This window comes from Sus scrofa, chromosome 5, assembly GCF_000003025.6.
Source record: "Sus scrofa isolate TJ Tabasco breed Duroc chromosome 5, Sscrofa11.1, whole genome shotgun sequence".
Taxonomy (NCBI): Eukaryota; Metazoa; Chordata; class Mammalia; order Artiodactyla; family Suidae; genus Sus; species Sus scrofa.
The window spans coordinates 12,190,737-12,212,504 of NC_010447.5; the positions used below are offsets into that span (position 1 = coordinate 12,190,737).

Below are 21,768 nucleotides of genomic sequence, written 5' to 3' on the forward strand. Positions count from 1 at the left end.
AGGAGCTGATGGTTCTGGGATTGGGAGCCAGCACTTCCCTTGGCTGTTATTGCTGTGGCTTACCTTGCAGTTACAACCCAGATGATATCGATAGTTCAGCCCCTTGCGCTGGGAGAGGGTGAGCTGGTCCCATCTCTCCACAAAGTTGCACAATCCTGTGTACATCTTGCCATCATAGACACGGCCTAGAGGAGGAAAGGGATGACAAGGAGAAAGTTGCCAGTCCAGAACCCAGCCAAAAAGAAAAGAATTCATATCTACTGAGGAACCCCTTAGACCAGGACCTGTGCTAAGTACTTTTCAGTCCCATGATTTTATTTCATCCTGCCCAACACTTTTTAGGGTGAATTGTATCCTCATTTTCAAATGGGAAAAATGAAGCTCAGAGAGGTTAAATTATTTGCAGGTCTCAAATCATATAAGCACTGGAGCTGGGAATGGAGATCAGCTGTTCACCTCCCATGCCAATGGCTTTTAGTCTTGCTTTTGTTCTTGCCTTTCCTACACTGACTGTCTAATGGTTGACAGCATTCAAAGATAGACCTAATAGATTGACTATGATGTGGAGAGGAATAGGTATTAGCAATTTCTTTTTATTTATAGTGAAACTGAGAAATTGCAAAACTAGGAAATTTCCTCCCCAGAGGCAGTAGTGGAGCAGAGACTAAAAACCAGCCTCACTGGAGGAACCTCAAGATCCCACCACTGGCCAAGCAAGATGGACTCAACACTAGATGCTCCTCACAGTTCAGTGGTCTCATGGCCAAGGTTCTGAGGACACTTCTGGGCTACTCCTCCCCCATCCTTCTCAAGTGAAGGAACAGTGGATCTCAGCCAAACCCTAACCCAGATGCTAGAATGAGCAATTACCTGTCAGCAGGTACTGGTACTTGTTGACTTCTAGCTTAAGGCCACAGAGACTTTCAGAAGCTTCTGTGTGGATATACTGCACATGGGGCATCTTGGTGAAGCCTCGGTACATCTGTGGGCAGAAAGAATATTATGAGAGAAAACCAGGGCTCAGGACACATGCTGTCATTTGAGCAGTGGGGTCTGATTCCCCTAAGAGGCCATTGTGTGGCCAATCACTGACCTACCTACCCCAGGGCCCCCAGTCCCGAGACAAGGCCACCTGCTCTTCTCTTATCTGAGCCATGGTTGGTGCCTTCCTGAAGAAAGCTTCCCATCCAGGCAATCACATCACACCTCCTATTCCACTTTATAGATGAGGAGCCTGAGGCCCGGGCAGGTTAAGCGGCTTGTCTAGAGTCACACGGTTGGTAAATGGCAGAGGCAGGAATCCAAGCAGAGGCATCTGCTCTTAACTATTACCCTACGCTGTCTCCCACTGCAGCCTCACGAGTTCATGCCCAAGGGCCTCTGATGCAGGCAAATGCCATTTATAGCTCTTGTGCCTCCTCTATCAGCTTGCACTCAGAGCCACTGGTGTGAACATAACAGAGGCTGAACCCACTTGGTGATTCCAGGTCAAGTCCATGAGTGTTACATGGGCCTGGATCTGTCGAGACAACTGTTACCATGTGAGTTGGTGGGGGTGGGAGTGGGCACCGAGGTGTTGCCCAATCCCATTATCCCTCAGTTCTCAGAGTATACAGGCCCTGAATGACTGGTGGTCCCTGGGCTTATCCCAAGAGTTTCCAATAAGACAATGTCTCTACTTTAATTCCTGGCATGTGTTATTAATTTACTTATGGTAATTTATCAAAAGCCAGACATCACCTCATTTGTGTCTCATCTAAGTGCCTCCCATTCAGTCTAATGGGCTGTTTTTTTTTTTTTTTTCCCTCCCTGTCTTCTTTTAAGTGACGACTGGCTGGTGGGGGTAGTGGTCCGTGAGGCCCTCTGTCATCACAAAGGGTCTGTTGGACCAACAGAGTTTGGGAGCCTCTGCCTTTTCAAGCGGAATGTTGCTCTAATTGTGTGCAACCATTGGTGCAGATGCTTTTAATTTACCTGGCCCCCCTTCTTAATCCTCTTCTCCCAGAGGTTCTCTAGCTGAACAAGGAAATGGTTAAGAGCAACAAGAAGCACTGTCCTCACTCAGTTTTCACTTGTGCCCAGGGGGAGCAGGGGCATGTCACATCATACCCCTACTTCTTCAGTGATGGATGGTGCCTCTCTGGCTTTAATAGGAACCATGCTTAAGATGCTGCTGAGTACACATCATCAAGTGTGGCCTTGGACAACATCCCCTATACTCACTCCTGGGCCCAACAACTTCTCATTTTGGTGTGGCCAACCTTTGACTTTTTGGCAAATGTTTCAACTCAGCACTCACTCTAGGTCTTTCAGGCCAGCTTATTGGAGCCTCAGTTTATTCTATGTTATTCTGTCCCTTTATCTCCTCTCTGCTCTGTGGGTAAGAATCAAACTCCTGCCTGGTAAGAACTTATCTTGAAATAAGCTTGGCATCACTGCAGCTTTTGAATTTTAAGAACCCTATATTTTAACGTGGTTTCTAGCATTTGCACACCAAATCAAAATCTTAATACACTGCAAATGACTGAGTCTGACAAATACAGAGCTGCTTTTTAGGGTAAATTCTGAAAATAACAAAATGGTAAATGTATGGTAAAGCCAGGTTTTACTTATTGTCTTTTCTTTGTAATAATCCATCTTGACCTGAATATTAATCCTAAAGTATTATTAGGTCTATAGTCATAGAGAACTAGAATTGGTTTGAACTAACCATCTCTGTAGGAGGTTTATAATGGGCTTATTATGTTCTGACATCAGAAAATCTGAGACCTCAGCATTGAAAAGGATATTAATCTAATCCAGTTGATGCAATGGAGGATTAATGGTAAATTCAGGTTCTGCAGACAGACAGCCAGAGTCTGCATCTTGTCTCTGCCATTTATTGGCCTCTCAGAAAGTTGCCTACCCTCTTTGGGCCTCAGCTTTTTCATATGTAAGATGGGACAAGGTACTTATAAGGTGGGTTTTTTTTTTTTTTTTGAGAATGAAATGCCTTAGAATAGCACTTGCTACACATTCAGTAAGAGTTAGCTTAAAACTAGTTGTACGGAAGTTAGTAATGAGTGGAGGGAAGACTTTGGTCCTCTTCTTCCTACACATCTTGCCCAACCCCATCTTTTAGTGCGAGTGGTTGAAGTGGGTTTCAGACATAGGCACATTGCCCTTCCCCTACCCTCGCCCCCAGCTTTATTGAGGTAAATTAACAGATAAAAAGTTAATCAGTGTAAGATGTACAACGATGTTTTGATGCATATATACACTAATTCCCACAGTGAAGCTAGTTAGTGCATCTGTCACCTCATCTACATAGTTAGCTATGTGTGAGAACACTTACCATCTACTCTCTTAGCAGATTTCTAGTATCTAGTACAGTATTGTTAACTACTGCCACCATGCTATCCATCAGAACTCCAAAACTTACTCTTGCTGGGGTGCCACAAGTTTTTACCCTTTCACCAACATCTCCCTAATTCCTCCACCTTCTAGACCCTGGTAAAACACCATTCTACTCTCTGCTTCTAAGAATTTGACTTTTTTAGTTCCCGTCGTGGCGCAGTGGTTAACGAATCCGACTAGGAACCATGGGGTTGCGGGTTCGGTCCCTGGCCTTGCTCAGTGGGTTAAGGATCTAGCATTGCCGTGAGCTGTGGTGTAGGTTGCAGACTCGGCTCGGATCCCACGTTGCTGTGGCTCTGGCATAGACCCCTAGCCTGGGAAACTCCATATGCCGCAGGAGCGGCCCAAGAAATGTCACAAAGACAAAAAATATAAAAACAAAATAAGAATTTGACTTTTTTAGATTCCACAAATGAGATCATGCAATATTTGTCTTTCTGTGTCCGGCTTTTTACACTTAGCATAACGTCCTCTGGGTTCATCTAAGTTGTCAAAAATGAAAGAATTTCCTTATTTTTAAAGGCCGAATAATGTTCCATTATAATATTCTACCGCAACATATGTGTGTGTGTGTGTGTATATATATATACACAACATATGTCTATATCATATTGGACTCTACAAGCCTCTAGGCCTTGCTTCGTGATACTATCCACACAGAGTTCCAAGATGTTAACTTCCCTTGGGGTGAAAGGACAAATAATGTGAGAAATGCCTGAGTTTGGGGAGTTTTACCTATTTCTTATGGAATGTCTGGTCTTCATTCTATAGTCACAGCATAACATATCACCACTATGTCAGATATTTCTGGCATGCCCATGGAGGATCAGCACTGCACTGGATGCTGCTTTATATCTTGAACTCATTTAAACTCATGACTTACTCTCATAAACGACTGAGTGTCTGAGTCATTAGATACCTCATGAGGTACCAAGTGCATGGATCTTCTCTCACAGAATGGGCTCTCTAGCTGGGGAGGCAGAGCACATGGGAACGGAAGGAGGCTCTGCTGAGGGCTAATGCAGGTCCTGAACTATAAAGTCACAGGCATTGGGAAGAGGAGAACAGTTCCCTGTGGGCTAAGGGGTCAGAGAGGCTACCAGCTGGAGCTTCAAAGGCGAGAGCCTGCTATTGCTCATTTGATTAGACAAAGCCCTAACGGAAGTCCCTGGGGGCCAAGCCTTCTCATTGTCCAGCAGATCTGTCTAGACCCGAGTCAAGACATGCACATGACCAGCAGGCCTCCCCACGGGACCTTCCCAAGACTAGCTGGGATGTAATGTCCCCTACATACTGCCCCCTAGACCCAGCCTAAGAACATGTCTTCATGACACAAGCTACAGCTCCAGGACAAGCAGACCACTTTCTCATGGGCCTGATAAGAGATAAGGTCCCCAAAGATTAGAACATCCTATTCTGGAGACTTCCACCTTTGCACCATAGCCCAGCACCTCAGCCCCAGCCAGTCTCCAGGTTTGGGTTTGCAGTGTGCTCCCTCAGCATTCTAACACCCTCCCTGCCCCCAACACACACCTGTGGGTTTCTGTACACTCAAGATATGCCTGAGAGGAGGACCAGAGGCTCTGGAATTAGCATGTGGGAGAGGGTCTGCTTGCCTTTCATCTGGTGAGAAGTTTGGGGGGAGCAGGTGGGAACTCTGAGAGAGAAGAGAGAGGTCAGACAGGGCGGCTCAAATTCTCACGTTTTCTGAGTTCCTTTAGTCCTGCTCTAAGGGAGCCCTTGCCTTGCCTGTCTGACTCTCTAGGGTAGACTCTAATCCACCAGAACAAAGCGCCCAGGGACCAGTGCCAAAACTCCTGCAGGCTCTGCGCTCTGGACACTCCTCCTTCCCTCCTACAAAGATTTTTTCGATACACCCTTTGCAAGTCAAGAGCTACAGTGTTGGATGACAAACCCACAAACCCAAGCTAACCTCCTTTTGTTCCCTTGGGGCACTAGATACAAATAGGATGGGGGGAGCCCCCACAGTGTGTAGGAATGATGAATCAGCCTGCTGCTTCACTGCTGTGTAATCTCCTTGTAGGCAAAACCTCTGGTTTGCTGCGTTCTAGCTACATGATCTTGACTATATAACCTTTCCAAGTCTCACCTGCAAAGTAGAGGCTAATTCCATAGGGTTGCAGTGACAACTAATCCATGTGTGGCTTATCAGGATGCATGGTACAATGCTCATTCACCGTGACTTATATGGAGTCTTATATTCATTATAACAATTATCTTTGTATCTGGAGCCCAAAGCTCAGTGCTAAGCACAGAGAGGATGGGGAGGAGGGAAAGAGAAAGCAGGGAGGGAGGATGATCAGATAACCTACTCCTGGATCCCATACCTTCTTGGATTAGCAGACCGGTAACCTGGAGACCGGCAGAATCCAGTGGCCTCTCTGGGTAGAAGGGTAATGACCAGTTCTGTGGGTAATCTCATATTGGGCTGTTAGCAGGGGCAGAGTTGATAAAAGATATTAGACAGTAGTTGATGATCAAAGTAAGATGGCAGGGAGTTTTGGCGGGGGGGTCATAGAAAGAACACGCAGGATTAGAAAGGAATCCTGACACTTCAGCTTGGGAAATAGAACTGCCTTTAATAAAATGTGTGACTTTGAGCAACTTATTTCCCTTTGAGCCTAGATCACAAGTAAAACAAGGGATTTTATTTTATCTAATGCCCAGCACCCTGATCCATGGACCTGAGAAACGGTGAATGGCCAGCATAAGACCAGCATTTGGAGTGGGTGTGTGTGCTCTGAAGTGGATAGGAAAGGAAGTATTATTTGGCCTCTAAACATCTCCTCAGTAGCTGTTCTTACACCCAGTGTGAGTGGAATGGGACATTCTGCCCACAGCAAGGGCCTCTGGTCAACCTGGCTTCCAGGTCCGGAAGAAGGGAAGCTAAGCAAGCTGAGGAACTCTGCCCAGCTCTTCCCCTCCCAGCTCTATGCTGGCTACCAAGCATCTCACAATGGGAAGGATTGTTCTAGAGCAGGCAGGGAATGCACCTCCTGAACCTCTGCTTTTGTTTAATCTGCTTTGGCATTTGCTCCTCAGCCGCCAGGGGTTACACAGTGGGTGTTTTGGGTTGATACTGCTCTTGTTGGTCCCCCTCCGCCCACTCTTCTTTCCCCGTGGCTGTCTGAAGACATAAGCTGGTCCCATGACCAGGCTTGGGCAGCCAAGGGCAGCTGGCCAGGGCTGACTCTGGACATTACATAACCAGAAGGCTGTGGATGTTTCCAAAATTGAATCCAAAGCAACAGGTTCCACAAACTCAGTACATCTAATCTCAGGCCTCAGGACACAGGAATAATGCATAGGAGGTCTGCCTCTGAGATGGCTGAGTACCACCTATAGGCTGTGTTATTCCTCCTCTCAATTCCATCCAGGGGGCATCAAGGCTTGTCTCCTCTGGGGAGTTTCCTCTAAGCTAGTGGAAATAAGTTTCCTCATTCCCTTATTAGATGAACAAGCATTCACCAAGTCCCTCTAGCCTGCCGGGTCCCACCCTAATTGCTAGGAATGCAAATACGAGCACTGAGTACAAGGCTGGCAGTCCACTGAGACCTGGGCACACCCCATCTTGAACCTCTGATTAGTCATGCACATGTGTCTTCTCTCCCCGCCTGAGTGTAGTTCCTAAGCATAGGAAGCACGTCTTCCTCGTGGCCTCCAGGGCTCCCGGCACAGAGTGCTGCACGTAGGGAGGCACTGACAAAGGTGGGATGTGGCCAGCTGCCAAACTGTTCAGAGCAGAGGCCCAGCTGGCTGCTGAAGCACCCAAATGAGCTCCTGCTTAGAAGTAATGCAGCTGGTGTCCCAGGGCACTTAGAATCCTGAAATGCCTGAACCAGGAGGGCTCTTAGGTATACCCAGTCCAACCCCGCACTGTTAACAGATGGTAAAACTGAGCTCAGGAAAAGGGATAATTCTAAGGCAAGTGAGCTAAGTGGAAGGAAAATAGGGAAAGAGGGCGCAGTTCCTACCTGGGTTTGAAGTTCCTGTGATCAGCACAAGGCAATGTGAAGTCTTGAGGGGTTAAACCTAAGTTGTGACCTCAGTGACTACATAAGACCAATAGGCATTGTTGAATCTCAAAAAGTCAGACCTTGGAAGAGCCCAGAGAGAGCATCTAGTCCACACACCCCACCCCCGATGTTACAGATGAGAAGACCAGGAAGAGGCAGGGCCTTGGCCAGTGTCTCAGAGTTACGAGGTAACAGGGCTATCTGCTGTCTAGTTCCAGAGCCCAGCTTCTTTACAGCTGCCTCTGAGGGACTCTGCCTGCCTTAGCTCTGGATGAAGCATCCACCACCCATCCCTTTCTGCTGCCTTGCCTACATCCTCTCACACCAGGTGTAGGACTGGGGCTGGGGCTCAGACACTGAGCAAACACACACCAGAAGTCAAATCCTACTTGCCTCCATTGGCCAAGACTCACTGGCAAAAAAAAAAAAAAGAAAAGAAAAGAAAGAAAAATCCCCCCAAACCTTCATGGGGCCTAGGATTGGGCTGCGGCCACTCACCTTCATCTGCTTGATGGTGTAGACCAGTGTGCCAAAGGGCCCCTCCTTCACCAGCTTCTTCCCCACCACCTTGGCCCGGATCACTGTAGAAAAGACAAGGTGGAGACAGGGAGGTGAGGGAGGTGTGAACCACATCAGGGATCATGTCTCAGATGGGCATCCAGCCCCCGGAGTACCTGGAATTGCTTTCTTTGTAACTTTGAGGCAACTAGATGATAGTGTTTATATGAGCAAGAATTCAGATAAGAGGCACTGGGTTAGGGTGGTCAGGGAGGAGTGGAAGAGAAAGAGAAGGCAAACATTTTTGGAATTAATTTCCCTAAATGTTCATAGTTGCTGGTTGGAAATTCCTAGGCTGCACTCACCCCTGGAGGAGTTTCTTGACTCTGTGATTTCACAATAATCCAAAATCTACTTCCCCTGTTAGAGCCTCTTGCCCTTCCTCCATTGCACATCTGAAAACCCCGTGGTCTCCTAGACCTATCCTTTTTCTACCAGGACCTCTTTCTGAGCTCTCCCTCATTGGGCTCTTCCTTTGCATGCATTAATTTTGTCCCATCTTAATACACCCACAGGGTTGTGATTCATGCCAGCTTCTCTCCATGCCCCAGTTGGCACTCTGATGGGGTGCTTGGTACTTAGATGCAAGGGATGCAGTAGAGAGCAGCTCAATGAGGATGTGGTGGAGGGGGAAGCAGTTGGAAGCAGAGGCTCAGGAACCAACCAAACTGTTCTAATCTCAGCCCCGTTCTTTATGGCTTTTATGACTGTGGGTGGGTAACTTTGTTTCTGGCCTCCAATTTCCTCTTTTATAAAATAAGATAGTAATGATAGCAGTTACCTGGTTGAAAGGATTAAGCAAGATAATGCATGTGAACTCCTGGCACCGTGTCTTGGACAGAGTGTATATTAGATCAGTTTTATTAATATCACCATTATCATCACATCATTGACAAAAATGGAATGGGCTGACCATGGAAGTTTTGTTTCCAGAAAAATAGCTCCCAGAATTTCCGATGTGGCAGCAGGTTAAGAATACGACTAGAATCCATGAGGATGCAGGTTTGATCCCTGTCCTCATTCAGTGGGTTAAGGATCCAGCATCACCATGAGCTTCGGTATAGGTCGCAAGTGTGGCTCAAATCTGGCGTTGCAATGGCTGTGGTGGGCAGCTACAGCTCTGATTTGACCCCTAGCCAGAGAACTTCCATATGCCTCGGGTTGTGGCCCTAAAAAGATAAAAAAAGAAAAGAAAAATAGCTTCCACTTATCACACACCTACTATGTGCACATAATGTTAACATCTACATCACACAGCTGAGGAAACCCACAGAGAAGTAAAACCACTTCCTTTTTCTGAGCCTCAATTTTCTCAGCTGTAAAAAGGGTGTATACTACTTGTGTCAGGTAACTGGAATGAGAATTAAATGAAAAATTTTATGAAATTTCTTACAACATGTGGTTAGAAGTGGTTCAGTAAATTTTAGTTGACTATGAATATGAAAATAGACAGACCCAGTGTGACAAAGATTGGGAAAGAGGCGTTTACTATGTGCAGTAAAAACACAGAGAAGAGAAGGACTGCCTAGGAGATTATAAGAGACTTCTTTTTCTATTATACATGAAGAAGAGGTACTCAACAGCCATCTTCATTATTTGTTAAACCAGCAAATGGACAGGTCTTGAAGACAGAACTCGAAAACTGCAAAGAAGTTACATTTATTAGCCCAGCCAAAGAAAAAAAAATCATCTCATAACAGGAACTAGCAACAAAGTCAGGGCGGGTTGAAGTGGTGCTGCCAGCGGGGCAGAGAGCTTCTCCATCAAAGGGGGCTGGGATGCTCCCATGCCAGGACCTTGACCAGAATGGAATGGATTTTGCATGTAGAGCAGCTGTGTTTTGAATTGCAGCTTGAACTCTTCTAGCTCTAGGATCTTATCACTCTTTCCTACCTCACATTGCACTTAGCCCTGAAAAGATTAGGTGCTTAGTAAAAGTTTGTTAAACACATTACCTTAAAACACACACACACACACACACACACCCTGCCTATTCTGGTAGCTTTATTATCCACACACACACACCCTGCCTATTCTGGTAGCTTTATTATACACACACACACACACACACACACACACACACACACCCTGCCTATTCTGGTAGCTTTATTATACACACACACACACACACACACACCCTGCCTATTCTGGTAGCCCTGAAAAGATTAGGTGTTTAGTAAAAGTTTGTTAAACAGATTACCTTAAAACACACACACACACACACACACACACACACACACACACACACACCCTGCCTATTCTGGTAGCTTTATTATCCTTCCCCATTTTGGATGCTTCACCAGGTTTCTCAGTTCATAGACTCTAACTCTTAAAAATTTCTTTAGTAAGAACTACTTCCCCTAGCCCAACTGAATCCTAACCTCTTGCTCTCCAGCTAAGCTTGGAGACTACTCTCCCAGTCAGACATGAAGTCAGGACCCAGATGAATCAATGGCCCCTCCGGACCTTACTTGCCAGGGATGGCAAGACACAGAGACCATTGGCAAAGTTAGCAGTTTAGTGGAGGCAGCTCAAGTTGGGAAGAGGCGAGTGGCTGTTTCCAAGTCTGCTGTAGAAACAAGAGTTTGTCAAGATCCCAGGCCAAGTCCCCTAAAGATTCTGCCTCTACCCCTGTGTCTAACTTTAAGACAGCATCCTTGGCAGGGAGCCATCCTCCCAGAGGCCCCAGGGACTCTTTCCTCTACATTAACTCCCACAGGCAGGTTGTAACAGCTTAACTATTGGGCAGAAGGCATCTCTGCCAGGACTTTTCTATTGATTCTTCCTGAATCGATTTGGCTCCATCTTCTGCTGCTTCATTAATACAGGAGGTAAATGAAGGAGGGAGTCTTTGCCTTGAGGGAAAAAAAAAAAAAGCAAAAAAGATTCCTTTAAATAGCAAGGTCTACCCTTTCCTGGCTCAAAAATGGCTTGACTTCATTTGGACTTAACATGTCATAAGCAGACTTGTCCTATAAAGCTGGGTACTTCTGGAAGCTTCTGCATGCAGAGTGAGCCAGTTCCTTCCTTACCCTGAAATGGCCTGAGCTTGGAACATTTTCATCTGAGAATAGTTCAGGGAAAAGAGAGTAAGGTTTTGTAATCAGGAAGCCACATATGAGTTTGAGTTCCACCATTACAGCACGGTCTCAGGCAAAGTCCTGTGTCCCCAGAGCTCTTTCCTCCTAAATCTCTCTGATTGTCTTGGCCCAGTGCCCCTCACGTGGCTTATAAGTGATGTACTTATTACTAGTGGAGCAGCAACATGACATAGAATTAAAGAGCCTGGTCTCTAGAGCCTGAGGGCCTGGGTTTGAATCCCAGCACTGGTGCTGTGTGACCTTAGGCAAGTTAGTAAGCCTCTCTGTGCCTCTGTTTCCTAATCTATGACAAGACAATACCTCATAAAGCTGCTGTGAGGGTTAAGGAGTACAAGCACTGAGAACAGCATGTGGCCCATCCCAAATCCTATGTGTTTGCTGTCACTGTTATTGGTGTTATCACCACTACTGTGACTTCTGTACTATGTCGAATCCTGAGTATCTTGAGGCTTCTAACATGCACTGTAGGCTAAGGCCTTAGGATAAGGAGAAAGACAAGTTCGTCAAAATACCCTGGACTTGTAAAATATCAGGGAGAGGTAAGGCAGCACATACTAACTTGTTAGAGCAAACTTAGGCCTGGAGCACCCACTCCACCTATCCCAACTCATCACTCACCTGTAACCCAAGAACAACCTGCCAGGACCAACAAGATCCCACACTCATGGTCCAGAAAGACCAAGGCCAAGATGACCCAGTGCAGAGGCCACACCAGTGTTTTCCTTACAAAAATAAAACTGCATTAAACTTAACTAAAATTAAATAACATTCTGCTCTTCCAAATATATTTGCAAAGTCCTTCCAAAATAAAATCGTTGGCCAACCCCAAATCCGCCTATTTGGTCTGTGAATTAATATGTCTTTATTTGCTTCAGTTTTTCCTCTGCAATTCAAATATGTGCTATTTTGTACTTTCCTCTTTGGCAGCGAGGATGCTCCCAAGGCATCCGCTGGCCCAGGGACCAGAGTCGACAGGGAAGGTGGAGGGAGGTCACGGTTCAGCAACGACAGAAGACAGTTTCCAGACTTAGAGCTGGCAGCGTGTGTGGCCGTTCCCACTACCTTGATGTGGTGGCTGGAAGCCACCTTTACAGAGGACTTGGCTGAACACATGTTGTCTTTATTCTCCTCCATGCTGGAGAGTGGCCCCTAGATTGTCTCCCCAGTGTCCTCCAGCAGCTAAATCAACATGGGTGTGACTGGGTTGGTGTGCAGGAAAATGAGTTGGGTTCTATTGGAGGTGACAACAAGAAATAGAAGTTCCATTTCCCACCTCCACGGAGCACAGTCTAGTGGGAAGACAAAGTTTACAAGTTCATGGCTAGAGGGCTGATCTCCAAGGTACAGAAGCACTAGTTAGAGAAGTAGGGATGAGGTGCAGCATGAATCTTAGCCTTGGAGTCTTTTATGCTGCTGAGCTTCTGGGGGTGTGAAAGTGAAAAGAAAGCAGAGTGAAGAGTATTTTAACTGTAAAGCGTGTAAGAAGAAACTGACCAGACTCTGTGTACTTATATGATTGGCACACAGAATATAAGTATGTGGGACCCTCTTAAATACATCATACACTTTAGGATCCAGGTGCAAAGGTATACCTATGGAATTATCTTTCCTTCCTTTAAATATTTTTTATTTATTAGAAGTATAATAAGAACTTGCAGAAACAAGCAAAACAAGGCACATCCCTTCCAGAAATAATTGCGTGCTGCCCGCCCCCACCCATTCATGGTAATGTAGACCACAAGCAACATAAGTTTTGAACAAATACCAGTTTTGATGCCAACAGGATTCTGTGCCCAGTGCAGCTTGCTGGTGTGCCCAGAAATTGCACATCTGCTGTTCATCAACATATTCAGAGAGGGATAAAACACCCATAAGCTGGCCCCTGCCTCTCATCCTCTCCTTCTACCTCCTACCCAATCATCTTCAATCAAACCCAGACCTTTTTACTCCAAACTTATTGTTGGACTTTCCTACTGGTGAGCTGGAAGGCTGAGTTGGGCTGGATTTGGGATCAAGGAGCCTTAAACTGAATTAATGTATACCAACTAATGAAGACTCTGGATTCTGGCCATCTGAGCATCCTGTTAAGAGCAGTAGACCCTCTCCATGATACAGGAGTTGATTCAGCCACCTAGTGGGTGAGATATTACCTCTAACACACACACACACACACACACACACACACACACACTGCCCCATTTCTGTCTCCCAAAGGCCCTGTAGGATGCTTTTACTAGCTTAAGATATGGTCTTTAGGAGGAGAGGGAGGATAAAAGGCACACCTGACTAGTAGATAGAATGGATTTCTCCAAAAGCAAAAGTCACTATTAGTGTCAACCCTGGAGAAGGGGCTACTCTGACAGCAGCAGGCAGGATCTAAGTGGGTGCAAAAGCTTGGACTCTGGGCTCACCTGTCTCTTGGACTTGAATTTAAAGGAAAAGAGGGATCTACAAGTATTAAAATTGTGCCTATTTCCATGGAAGCACCCCAGAAATAAGGAGGGAGGGATGCCTGCAATCCAGCTTGTCTGATGGGCACCTGATGTTTTCCCAGTTGTCATCCTCAAAGGATGGCAAAGGAAAGGTCATTTCTGAGGCCAGAGTACTCAGGGTAAAGGCAATAAGCAAGAGACCCCATAGCTCACCTGGCTCAGCTGCTCAGCAGTTCTCACTTCCTGTGCACCGAGGACAGGCAGCATGTTCACCTCTGCAAGGAGGGCAGAGCTCGGCTCCCTTGCTCCTCCAGCTGCCTACCCACTAATAACCCTTAGTTCCTTGCCTTCTGTTGCATTAGGAAGGAGGGCAGGAGCTAGAGCATGTTGGTAACAACTACCATGCATCAGACCCTCCAACGTGCCAAGCAGTGTGTACATGTCATCTCACTCTGTCCTCATGGCAACTGTATGAGGTGCTGTTATTGTCCCCATTTTCCTGGAAAAGAAGGACAGATATCCTGAGGGCAGGTTTGTATCTCACTGGGGAAAAACGCTGGTGGGTCCCTGAGAAAGCAGACTGCCTCAGAACCTTTCCATGAGATTTGTACTGATTGCAAAAGAGTTCATAATTTTTCTGCACCTCCCCACCCTCCACTGTTAGCACTGCTAAGAATCGGAAAAGAGGACTGGTCCCTAGAAGGAAGGACCCCCTTATAATCCACTGACCCCCCACCTCCCCTTGACCGCCCACTTCCCTTTCCAGTTGCTCATATACACATCCTCTGATTAGTAATAAGAATCAATAAATGAGTACCTCAGCAATATAACACAGTATCATCTGTTTAGCATCCTGTGCTCCCCAGCCAGGAAAGGAAGGAGAAAAACAGAAAACACAAAACCTGATGATCATGAGGTTTCTCACAGCACTACGAGTCTACGGTTAATCAGAGTGATGAATCAGGTGGACCATGCACATGTAGAAAAGACTTTGTAACCCTGAAGCCAAACAGATGATGTCCTGCAGTGTTGCTGATGGTGAGCACTCTAGATTCTCAAATGTACTAACCAGAGGAAGCCAGCATTTCCTCATCCCCCAAGGATCTTTAGCACTCACCTCCAGTGGCCTTTTCAAGCTCCCTCTCAATTATCTGCTGCCTTTTGGGGGATATATTGATGATGTCCCTGTTTTAGGAAAGGGCCTTCGGAAATGCGGGGGGAAGATCCCTGAGGGGCCTGCCTGATCTGAATCCTTCTGGTCCCCAGCCTGTTTGTCATCCCCACCCCAAGCCCCAAAAGCCGCTCTAAAACTGAAAGGTCAGATCAAGAAAACCCCTGTGGAAGTGGCTGTGATACACTGGAATGAATAAGCATGGAGCACACAGGACCTGGATGAAGTCACTGCCCTGTCACCTTGGGCAAGTCACTTCCCATCCTAGCGTATAAATCGGTATGATGGTTACCAAGCTCAAAAAGTTCTTTTGATGACCAAGTGCCCCTCCCCACTCTATGGAAGCAGCTCTCTCAAGGTCACCCATGACCTCCACGTCGCTCAGTCCAGTCAGCAGTGGATTCTTCATCCTCCTCTTATTCACATCCAGCATTCATACCATCTGTACACCTGGAAATCTAATAAGATATCTCAAATCTGCCCCATCCTAGAGCTCCTAGTAAAGGCTCTCACCCACGCCTAGGCTTCCCATCAGCTTCCCCATCTCAGGAAATGGCTAACTTGCTCCTCACCAGCACCCTGGCTCCTTCCTACTTTGCTTTCACCCCAGACCACCCACCCTCTCTGGGCCTGTGCCTTTGCTACGCCCCTGCTGACAACACTCTTCCTCCAGTAGCCTCATGGCTTCATCCCTCACCTGGTTTCAGATATCACCTGGTCACTTGCATGATCCCCCAAATGCTCCCTGTATCCTCTGGCCAGCCTTGCTGTGCTCAAAGCACCAGCTACCATCTGCCACGTTATATAGACCTTGTTGTTCATTATCTCTCCTGCTAGAATGTAAGCCTCACAAACGTTCTACTATGGCTGTAGGCCAAGCAATCAGAAGAGAGCCTGGCAGATAGCAGGCCCCTAGTATGTATTTGCTGAGTACATGAAGCTAAAAGTGCTGCACACATGGAAGGCGATTTTAAAACATTGACAAATAACTCCTCTGGGCAAGTTCTGGACAATGACCAAGTCTTTTTGAGCCTTATTCCATCGGATGGGAAAAATGACAGGTCCCAGTTCATGGGGTCAGATAAACATCTGTCCAGTGATCATGCATTGAGTAGTGTATGAGGCTCACGGGAACCCAGAGATACATGAGGCCCTGGAGGATCTTAGGCCAGAGTTAAGAAAGAGAAGGAAGCAGGTGAAGGGCATTTGAGTCTGGCAAGCACAGCAGTATGAGTAAGTACCAAGAGGCAGGATGCTACAGAGAGGGGCGAAGCCTGTCCCAGGGATGGTGTCAGAAGCTCCCTGGAGGTGGCGGTGGATCTGGGCCTTAGCCCATCCTGGAGAAGAGACTCGGTTTCTTTATCTGAATCCAGAGGAAGCAGAAACCTGGACCAGACGTGGGGAGGGCCTCAGGAAAACATCTGGGAGTGAGCAAAATCCCGCTTTTCCGGGAAGATGGCCCTGGAGACCTTGAAGGGTGCAGGGCAGGCAAGGCAGCCTGTGTGAGGAAGAAAGCTCCTCAGAGAAGTCTCACAAATAGGCTCTTCCTGCCTCCAACCCCAATCCCCTGAGGGAACGTCTCTCTGTCATTTCAAAGGCCCTTTTTGTTGATGTCAAAGCCATGACCAGAATGTTAAGATGAACTCCCAATCAAGATAGGGAGTCTCCAGTTCAAAGCCTGTCCTGACTAACTCTTTCCGTTAAGTAAAAATATTAATCTTGGTTTTATTTAAGCAGGTTTTTTGGCAAGAAATGAACCCCTGTGGCTAAAAATAAACCCAAATACACACACACACTCAGAAAAATCTGGAGAGCTGCAAATCATTTCAACCCAAGTTTCCATCTCAGGGAAAGCTATTAAAACCAGGAGGATATTAAAACCCCTTTCTGCACAGAGACTCTTGTTTCTTGGTGCCTGCCTGTGTTCTGGGGTCCCCCCAGGCAAGGCTGTCCTGGGGATGCCCTGTCCTGGGACTCCTGGCAAAGGGGAGGAGGCGCCTGGCAGGGTCCTTGCTCTCCTCACCTTGTAAGCACTACATTTCTGCTTGAGTCGCCAGGAAACACACAGGGGCCCCTGCTGACGTCTGTTGTATATGAAATGAAGGGGCCAGAGAAAGGAGGAAAGGGAACATAGGCCCAGAAAGGCCAGGTTGCCTGGAACTTTGAGATTATCCAAAAAGGAACACAAACAAAATCTACATTTCACTCCTGCTTTCATGTTTTAGGTGGTGACCTTTTTTAAAGTTTTCAAAAGACAAAATTAGCGAGTCACTACCTAGGCACATCCCTAGTCTTGGGATTAATACATTTCATTTCTTTCATTTTTTAAATTATAGTTAATTTATATTGTGCCAATTTCTGCAGTACAGCAAAGTGACCTGGCCATACATACGTATACATTCTTTTTCTTGTATTATCTTCCATCACGTTCTATCCCAGGAGATTGGATATAGTTCCTCGTGCTGTACAGTAGGACCTCATTGCTTATCCATTCGAAATGGAATAGTTTGCATTTATTCACCCTAACTTTAATGTAAACTTTCTAAATGTAATCATTTGTATCTACCAACCCCAAACTCTCAGTCCATCCCCCTCCATCCCTGCTCCCCCTTGGCAACCAGAGTCAGTTCTCTGTGTCTGTGAGTCTGCTTCTGTTTTGTAGACAGGTTCATTTGTGCCATATTTTAGACTCCACATATAAATGATATCATAAATACATTTCATTTTTAATCCAACCACATGTAAAGTCAGCTACTCTCAATTTCTTCAGTGGCCACAGCTGATTTGGGAGCATGATAAGGAGCATTTGGCCTAGGACAGGGCAAAGTCACAGAGCTGGCTGATTCCTGGATTCAGGCTGACTCACCTGAGGCTTAATAATCAACTCTTCAGGAAGACGGTGTTTGTATGATGTAGGTTTCTAGATGGCCAGTAAGCAAGTGCTTACCAAGTGTTTACCAAGCATGATTAGAGTCACAGAGGCTTTTGCTCTGCAAAGTGTGGTCAGAGGGGAGTGTCAATACCCCAAAGCACATAAAATGGGAAAGGTGATCCTTCTCCCACAGTTTCCCCCAATTCTTCCAGGAACAAATGGGAGCAACAGTCCCACTCACTCACACTGCACCCCTCCCCCCACCAAGCCTCCCTGGTTTCCCAGCATTGTCAGAACTATTCTGAAGAGCTCAGAAATGTGTACACTGCTGTCCAGAGCGGGAACTCTACCTTAAGTCCTACTCTCTACAGCCTCTGTCACCTCCCATCATATCCCCTCCACTGCACAGACCTGTCCTGTCATGCCCTTGTCCCCATGAGAATGACTTCTCTCCATGGATCTGTCCACACATCTGTCTTCCTGCAAAACCCATTCAGCTGAAAATATTACCTCCTCCTGGAAGCCTTCTGTCCATTCCAGGCCATGCTAGTCCCTCCTGTCTTCGGCTTGGCTTCTTTTCTTCCCAAATGGGTGAGTCAAGGGGTCCTACTACAGGAGGCCCCAGTTAACATGTCTCTGTGGAGGTACAGCACCAAGATTCCATCCACAGATGAGAAAATCAAGGCTCAGCACCCTAAAGGAGGTCACTGTTACAACTTGGAACTAATTCTTTCCCTCACGCTGTTTTTCATTCAGAAGTGTTTGAAGGACCACATGCCCCAGGTCCTGTGCTATGCCTTGGGGTTCAGCAGTCAACAAGCAGAGGAAGTCCCTACCTTCAGGAAGCTTATTCCTATCTTGTGAGATAAGAAGACAGGCGGTCCTAGTGTAGAGACACACCTGCCACGCTAGACATACTCTGTGCTTGGAGTGCTGACACCGCCTTCCTGGGCACACTTTGAAGAGCAAAAGCCTCTGTGACTCTAATGCTTGGTGAGCACTTCGGTGCAGTCCCCTTCCTGGCCTCCTGGAAGCCCAGATCACAAACACCGTCTCCCTTCAGAGCTGTTCATCAAGCCCCAGGTGAGTCAGTCCCGAAACCAACCCTGGTGGTTCCATGTACATGTCTGGGGAGACATCTGCCTGAGCTGGGGACTGAGAAATTATCAGCCAGAGAAAGCGAAGGAGACAGCATCAGTTAGAAGAGGGAGCCAAGGGAAGGCCTGGAGGCCGGAGAACCTAGCCCATGACAGAATGACCCATGTGACAAGGGTCAGGGAGGGTGGAAGCCAAGAGGTAGGCAGGGACATGTAGCCTGTAGGGTGGGTCTAACGAGTGACAATGTCTTTTCTCAGGTGGGTTCCAGCTTTGAGGGCAGTGATGAAGACATCACTTTTTGTCTCTGCCGGAAGCCCTTGGGATAACATGTGCCCAAATGGGTGGGTCCCCAGAGCCTCGAGAAACCCTTAGAAACAAGATCAGGCCTTGCTGGCCCCACTCAGCGTCAGACTCACCAGAAATCCCAGTCCAGTTCACATCCCACTTAAGATCTTCAAAGTTAAGATTTAATGAATCTGTCTCCCCCACACCCTCCTCTCAAGCCCATTAACCTCTTCCAGCAGTCTTGCCTTGAGTGTTTTGGCTGGCTCAGCTCCAAGGTGTCCCAAAGTCTATAGTGCATGCAGACCTTTGGAAGCCTCTACCTGCCTCCGTTCAGAGGGGCCGACCTGCTCACTGTCATCAGGCAAGGGGTGCTCGGAACACCCCATTCCAAGTTCTCCAGCCCTCCCCTGGGGCCCATGGGAAACTTTATCCCACACAAGAGGCCACCAGAATAGCAGCCTGGTCTTCAACCACAGCCCCTTTGAAGCAGTGCCCAGAAAAATACCGCGCCGACGAATGGTTCTCAGAACTCGGAGCTTTCAGGTCAGGTCATTTTGTGAGACCAGAACAGCTGGCAACATCTCAGGAGTTGTCTATAGTATTTATTTTACTTTTCTGCTAATTGAGATTTGTTTGCTAGGAGAGCCAGGGGACTCCAGGATAGGTCCAGGATCGGGAAAGCCAAGGGACCATTAGGCTGAGGGGACCTCCCTTGTTTGCACACCAGACCTGCAGATGCATCTTTTGCAAACAGTGACTCTGTTCCCAAAATGCACCAGGGATGTGTAGGAGACTTTGTCATGGTTTGAGTGAGTAGCAGTGTCTGTTCCCTGCTCTGTCTCTGGGGATTATACAGCACAGATGCCAAGAAGACCCTGGTAATTTATAACTTAGCTGTTGGGTAGCTTTTAAAACAGTCAAGGCGTGTCTCCTTTCACGTCAACTTCCCTAACTTCAGCCAGAAAGACTGTGGACACCAAATGGACATGGCTCGGAGGGTCCCATTGTAAGCAGGTGCTCCCCTACCCCAACTCACTCAGAACCTCCCCACTGGGTCACAACCACAGTACCCAGGACACTCAGGCCGAAACAGGTATGAAAAAAAACAAGGCCAAACTATAGGTCTTCAAGTTCCAAGACAGTTATCAAGGATAGCTAACACTGAGAGTTTGGAGGAATGGCTGCAGATAAGATCTAAGTGCCTTTTAAGGAGGCCAATCTCTGTCCTAAAGAAAATAAATAGGTAAAGAATGTTAAGAAAATAAATAAGGAAAGAATGTTAACTGCTGCCCTCTTTGGTCAAAGTAGGTAATGGCAGAGTTATGAAGGCTTGCCCTGGCCTAACAGGGTGATCAGGAGGTGGCATCAGTGGTAAAGACGAAAAAGACCTCCTACCCCTTGAACATCTTCTGAATATAGTGCACAGTACCTGAGCCTCTTGTTCATTCAGTATTTCTTGAGTGACTACTACATGCCAGGCACTGTGTCAGGTAGTGGAAACACATAGGAAGCAAAACCTTACACGTTTTATATCTAATTCTTAAAACTAACTTGCAAGATACCTAGCATGAATTTCTCTTGGGTCAATAAAGAAACTTGACTTAGGAGAGATAAGACACTTGTCAGAGGTCACATGGCTAGGAATTAAATCCACATATACCCGACAGCAAAACTCATTCATCTTCCTACAACTTGACATTGCGCAAATCTGAACATGCAGCTAGCAAGTCAAATGCATCAGAAATGCAGAGAAAAGGAAAATTCTTAAGGCTGAATTATTAGAGAAGGACTCACGTAAGCCAAGATGCTGAGAACTTTGAGGTGGGATTAACTTCCCCAAACAGAGAAGCCCAGTAATCAGCCTAAAGCTCCATGGTTTAGAGGTGGGGAGCACCCATCTGAGGGCCAAGGAAATGGGCAGGAGAAACAAGAAAACTTTTCTGGAGCCTTAATTTTCACCCTGATCTAACTTTGCTCAGCTGCAAGGCCTGGGGGACTTTTGTACATGTCATTCCCTCTGTATAAGATGTTCTGCTTCCCTTTACCTAGAATTCCTATCCGTCTTTTATATTTCAACTCAAAAGACACTTCCTTAGAGGAAGTTTTCCCTGACCTCTCTCCCAGCATCAGACTAGAACAGGACTCCTATGAAATATTCTCATAGTCTCCAGTTTGTAAGTATATGTTTGCATGTTCATTTAAATAATGTCTTATTCACACACACATGCGCGCACACACACACACACACACTCGCACACACTCAAATTGTGCTGGGATCATGCCTTGTTTTGCTCACCTTGTTATCCTCAACATCTCACACAGTTCCTGGAACACAGATGTTCAGTGAACAGTTACTGCATGAATAGGTGCCTGACATCTCTTCCTGCTTCCCCAGCAGTCTACCCTAACCTTCTACTGTGCAGCCATCCCCCCTGTATACTAGCTGTAATTTTCCATAGCCAATTCCTCTGCCAGGAGCTAACCAAGAAGAATATGTTGGTTTTAGTCACGGAAAGAGAATGGGGTTATTCCAGGCAGGGGCAACAGCATGAGCAAGGGCACAGAGGTCACATGGCTAGGGGACCACGAAGACCTTGGCTGGAGAGAAGCAGAGGAGCTCCTTCCAACCCAAGCAAATGTCAGGTTCTCTGGATGGAGTTTGAACAGGGGACTTCTCAGCACTGTCCACAGACTGGGTCCGTAGATAGTGGTGCTGCTTCTCTGTGCCCAGGTCCTTGGCTCTCTGAGAACTACTCCCTCCATGTCCTGTTTTGATAACCTTACACTGGCCATACTTAGGCTTATGGGTATCCTGGAG

General features: G+C 46.7%; 2 protein-coding genes across 5 annotated transcripts in view; one reads left to right on the forward strand and one right to left on the reverse strand.

Moving 5' to 3' along the window:
- Window positions 1-21,768, forward strand: part of SYN3 (synapsin III) — a 484,255-nt gene that overhangs the window by 172,996 nt on the left and 289,491 nt on the right. The window lies entirely within an intron of this gene.
- The window catches only part of TIMP3 (TIMP metallopeptidase inhibitor 3), a 56,784-nt gene that overhangs the window by 4,921 nt on the left and 30,095 nt on the right, over window positions 1-21,768 (reverse strand). Inside the window, exons 2-4 of the mRNA XM_003126073.6 lie at window positions 7,932-8,014; window positions 871-982; window positions 64-185 (exon numbers count right to left, since the gene is read on the reverse strand). Of these exons, the coding sequence (XP_003126121.3) occupies window positions 64-185; window positions 871-982; window positions 7,932-8,014 (317 nt within the window). The remainder of the gene's footprint in view (window positions 1-63; window positions 186-870; window positions 983-7,931; window positions 8,015-21,768) is intronic.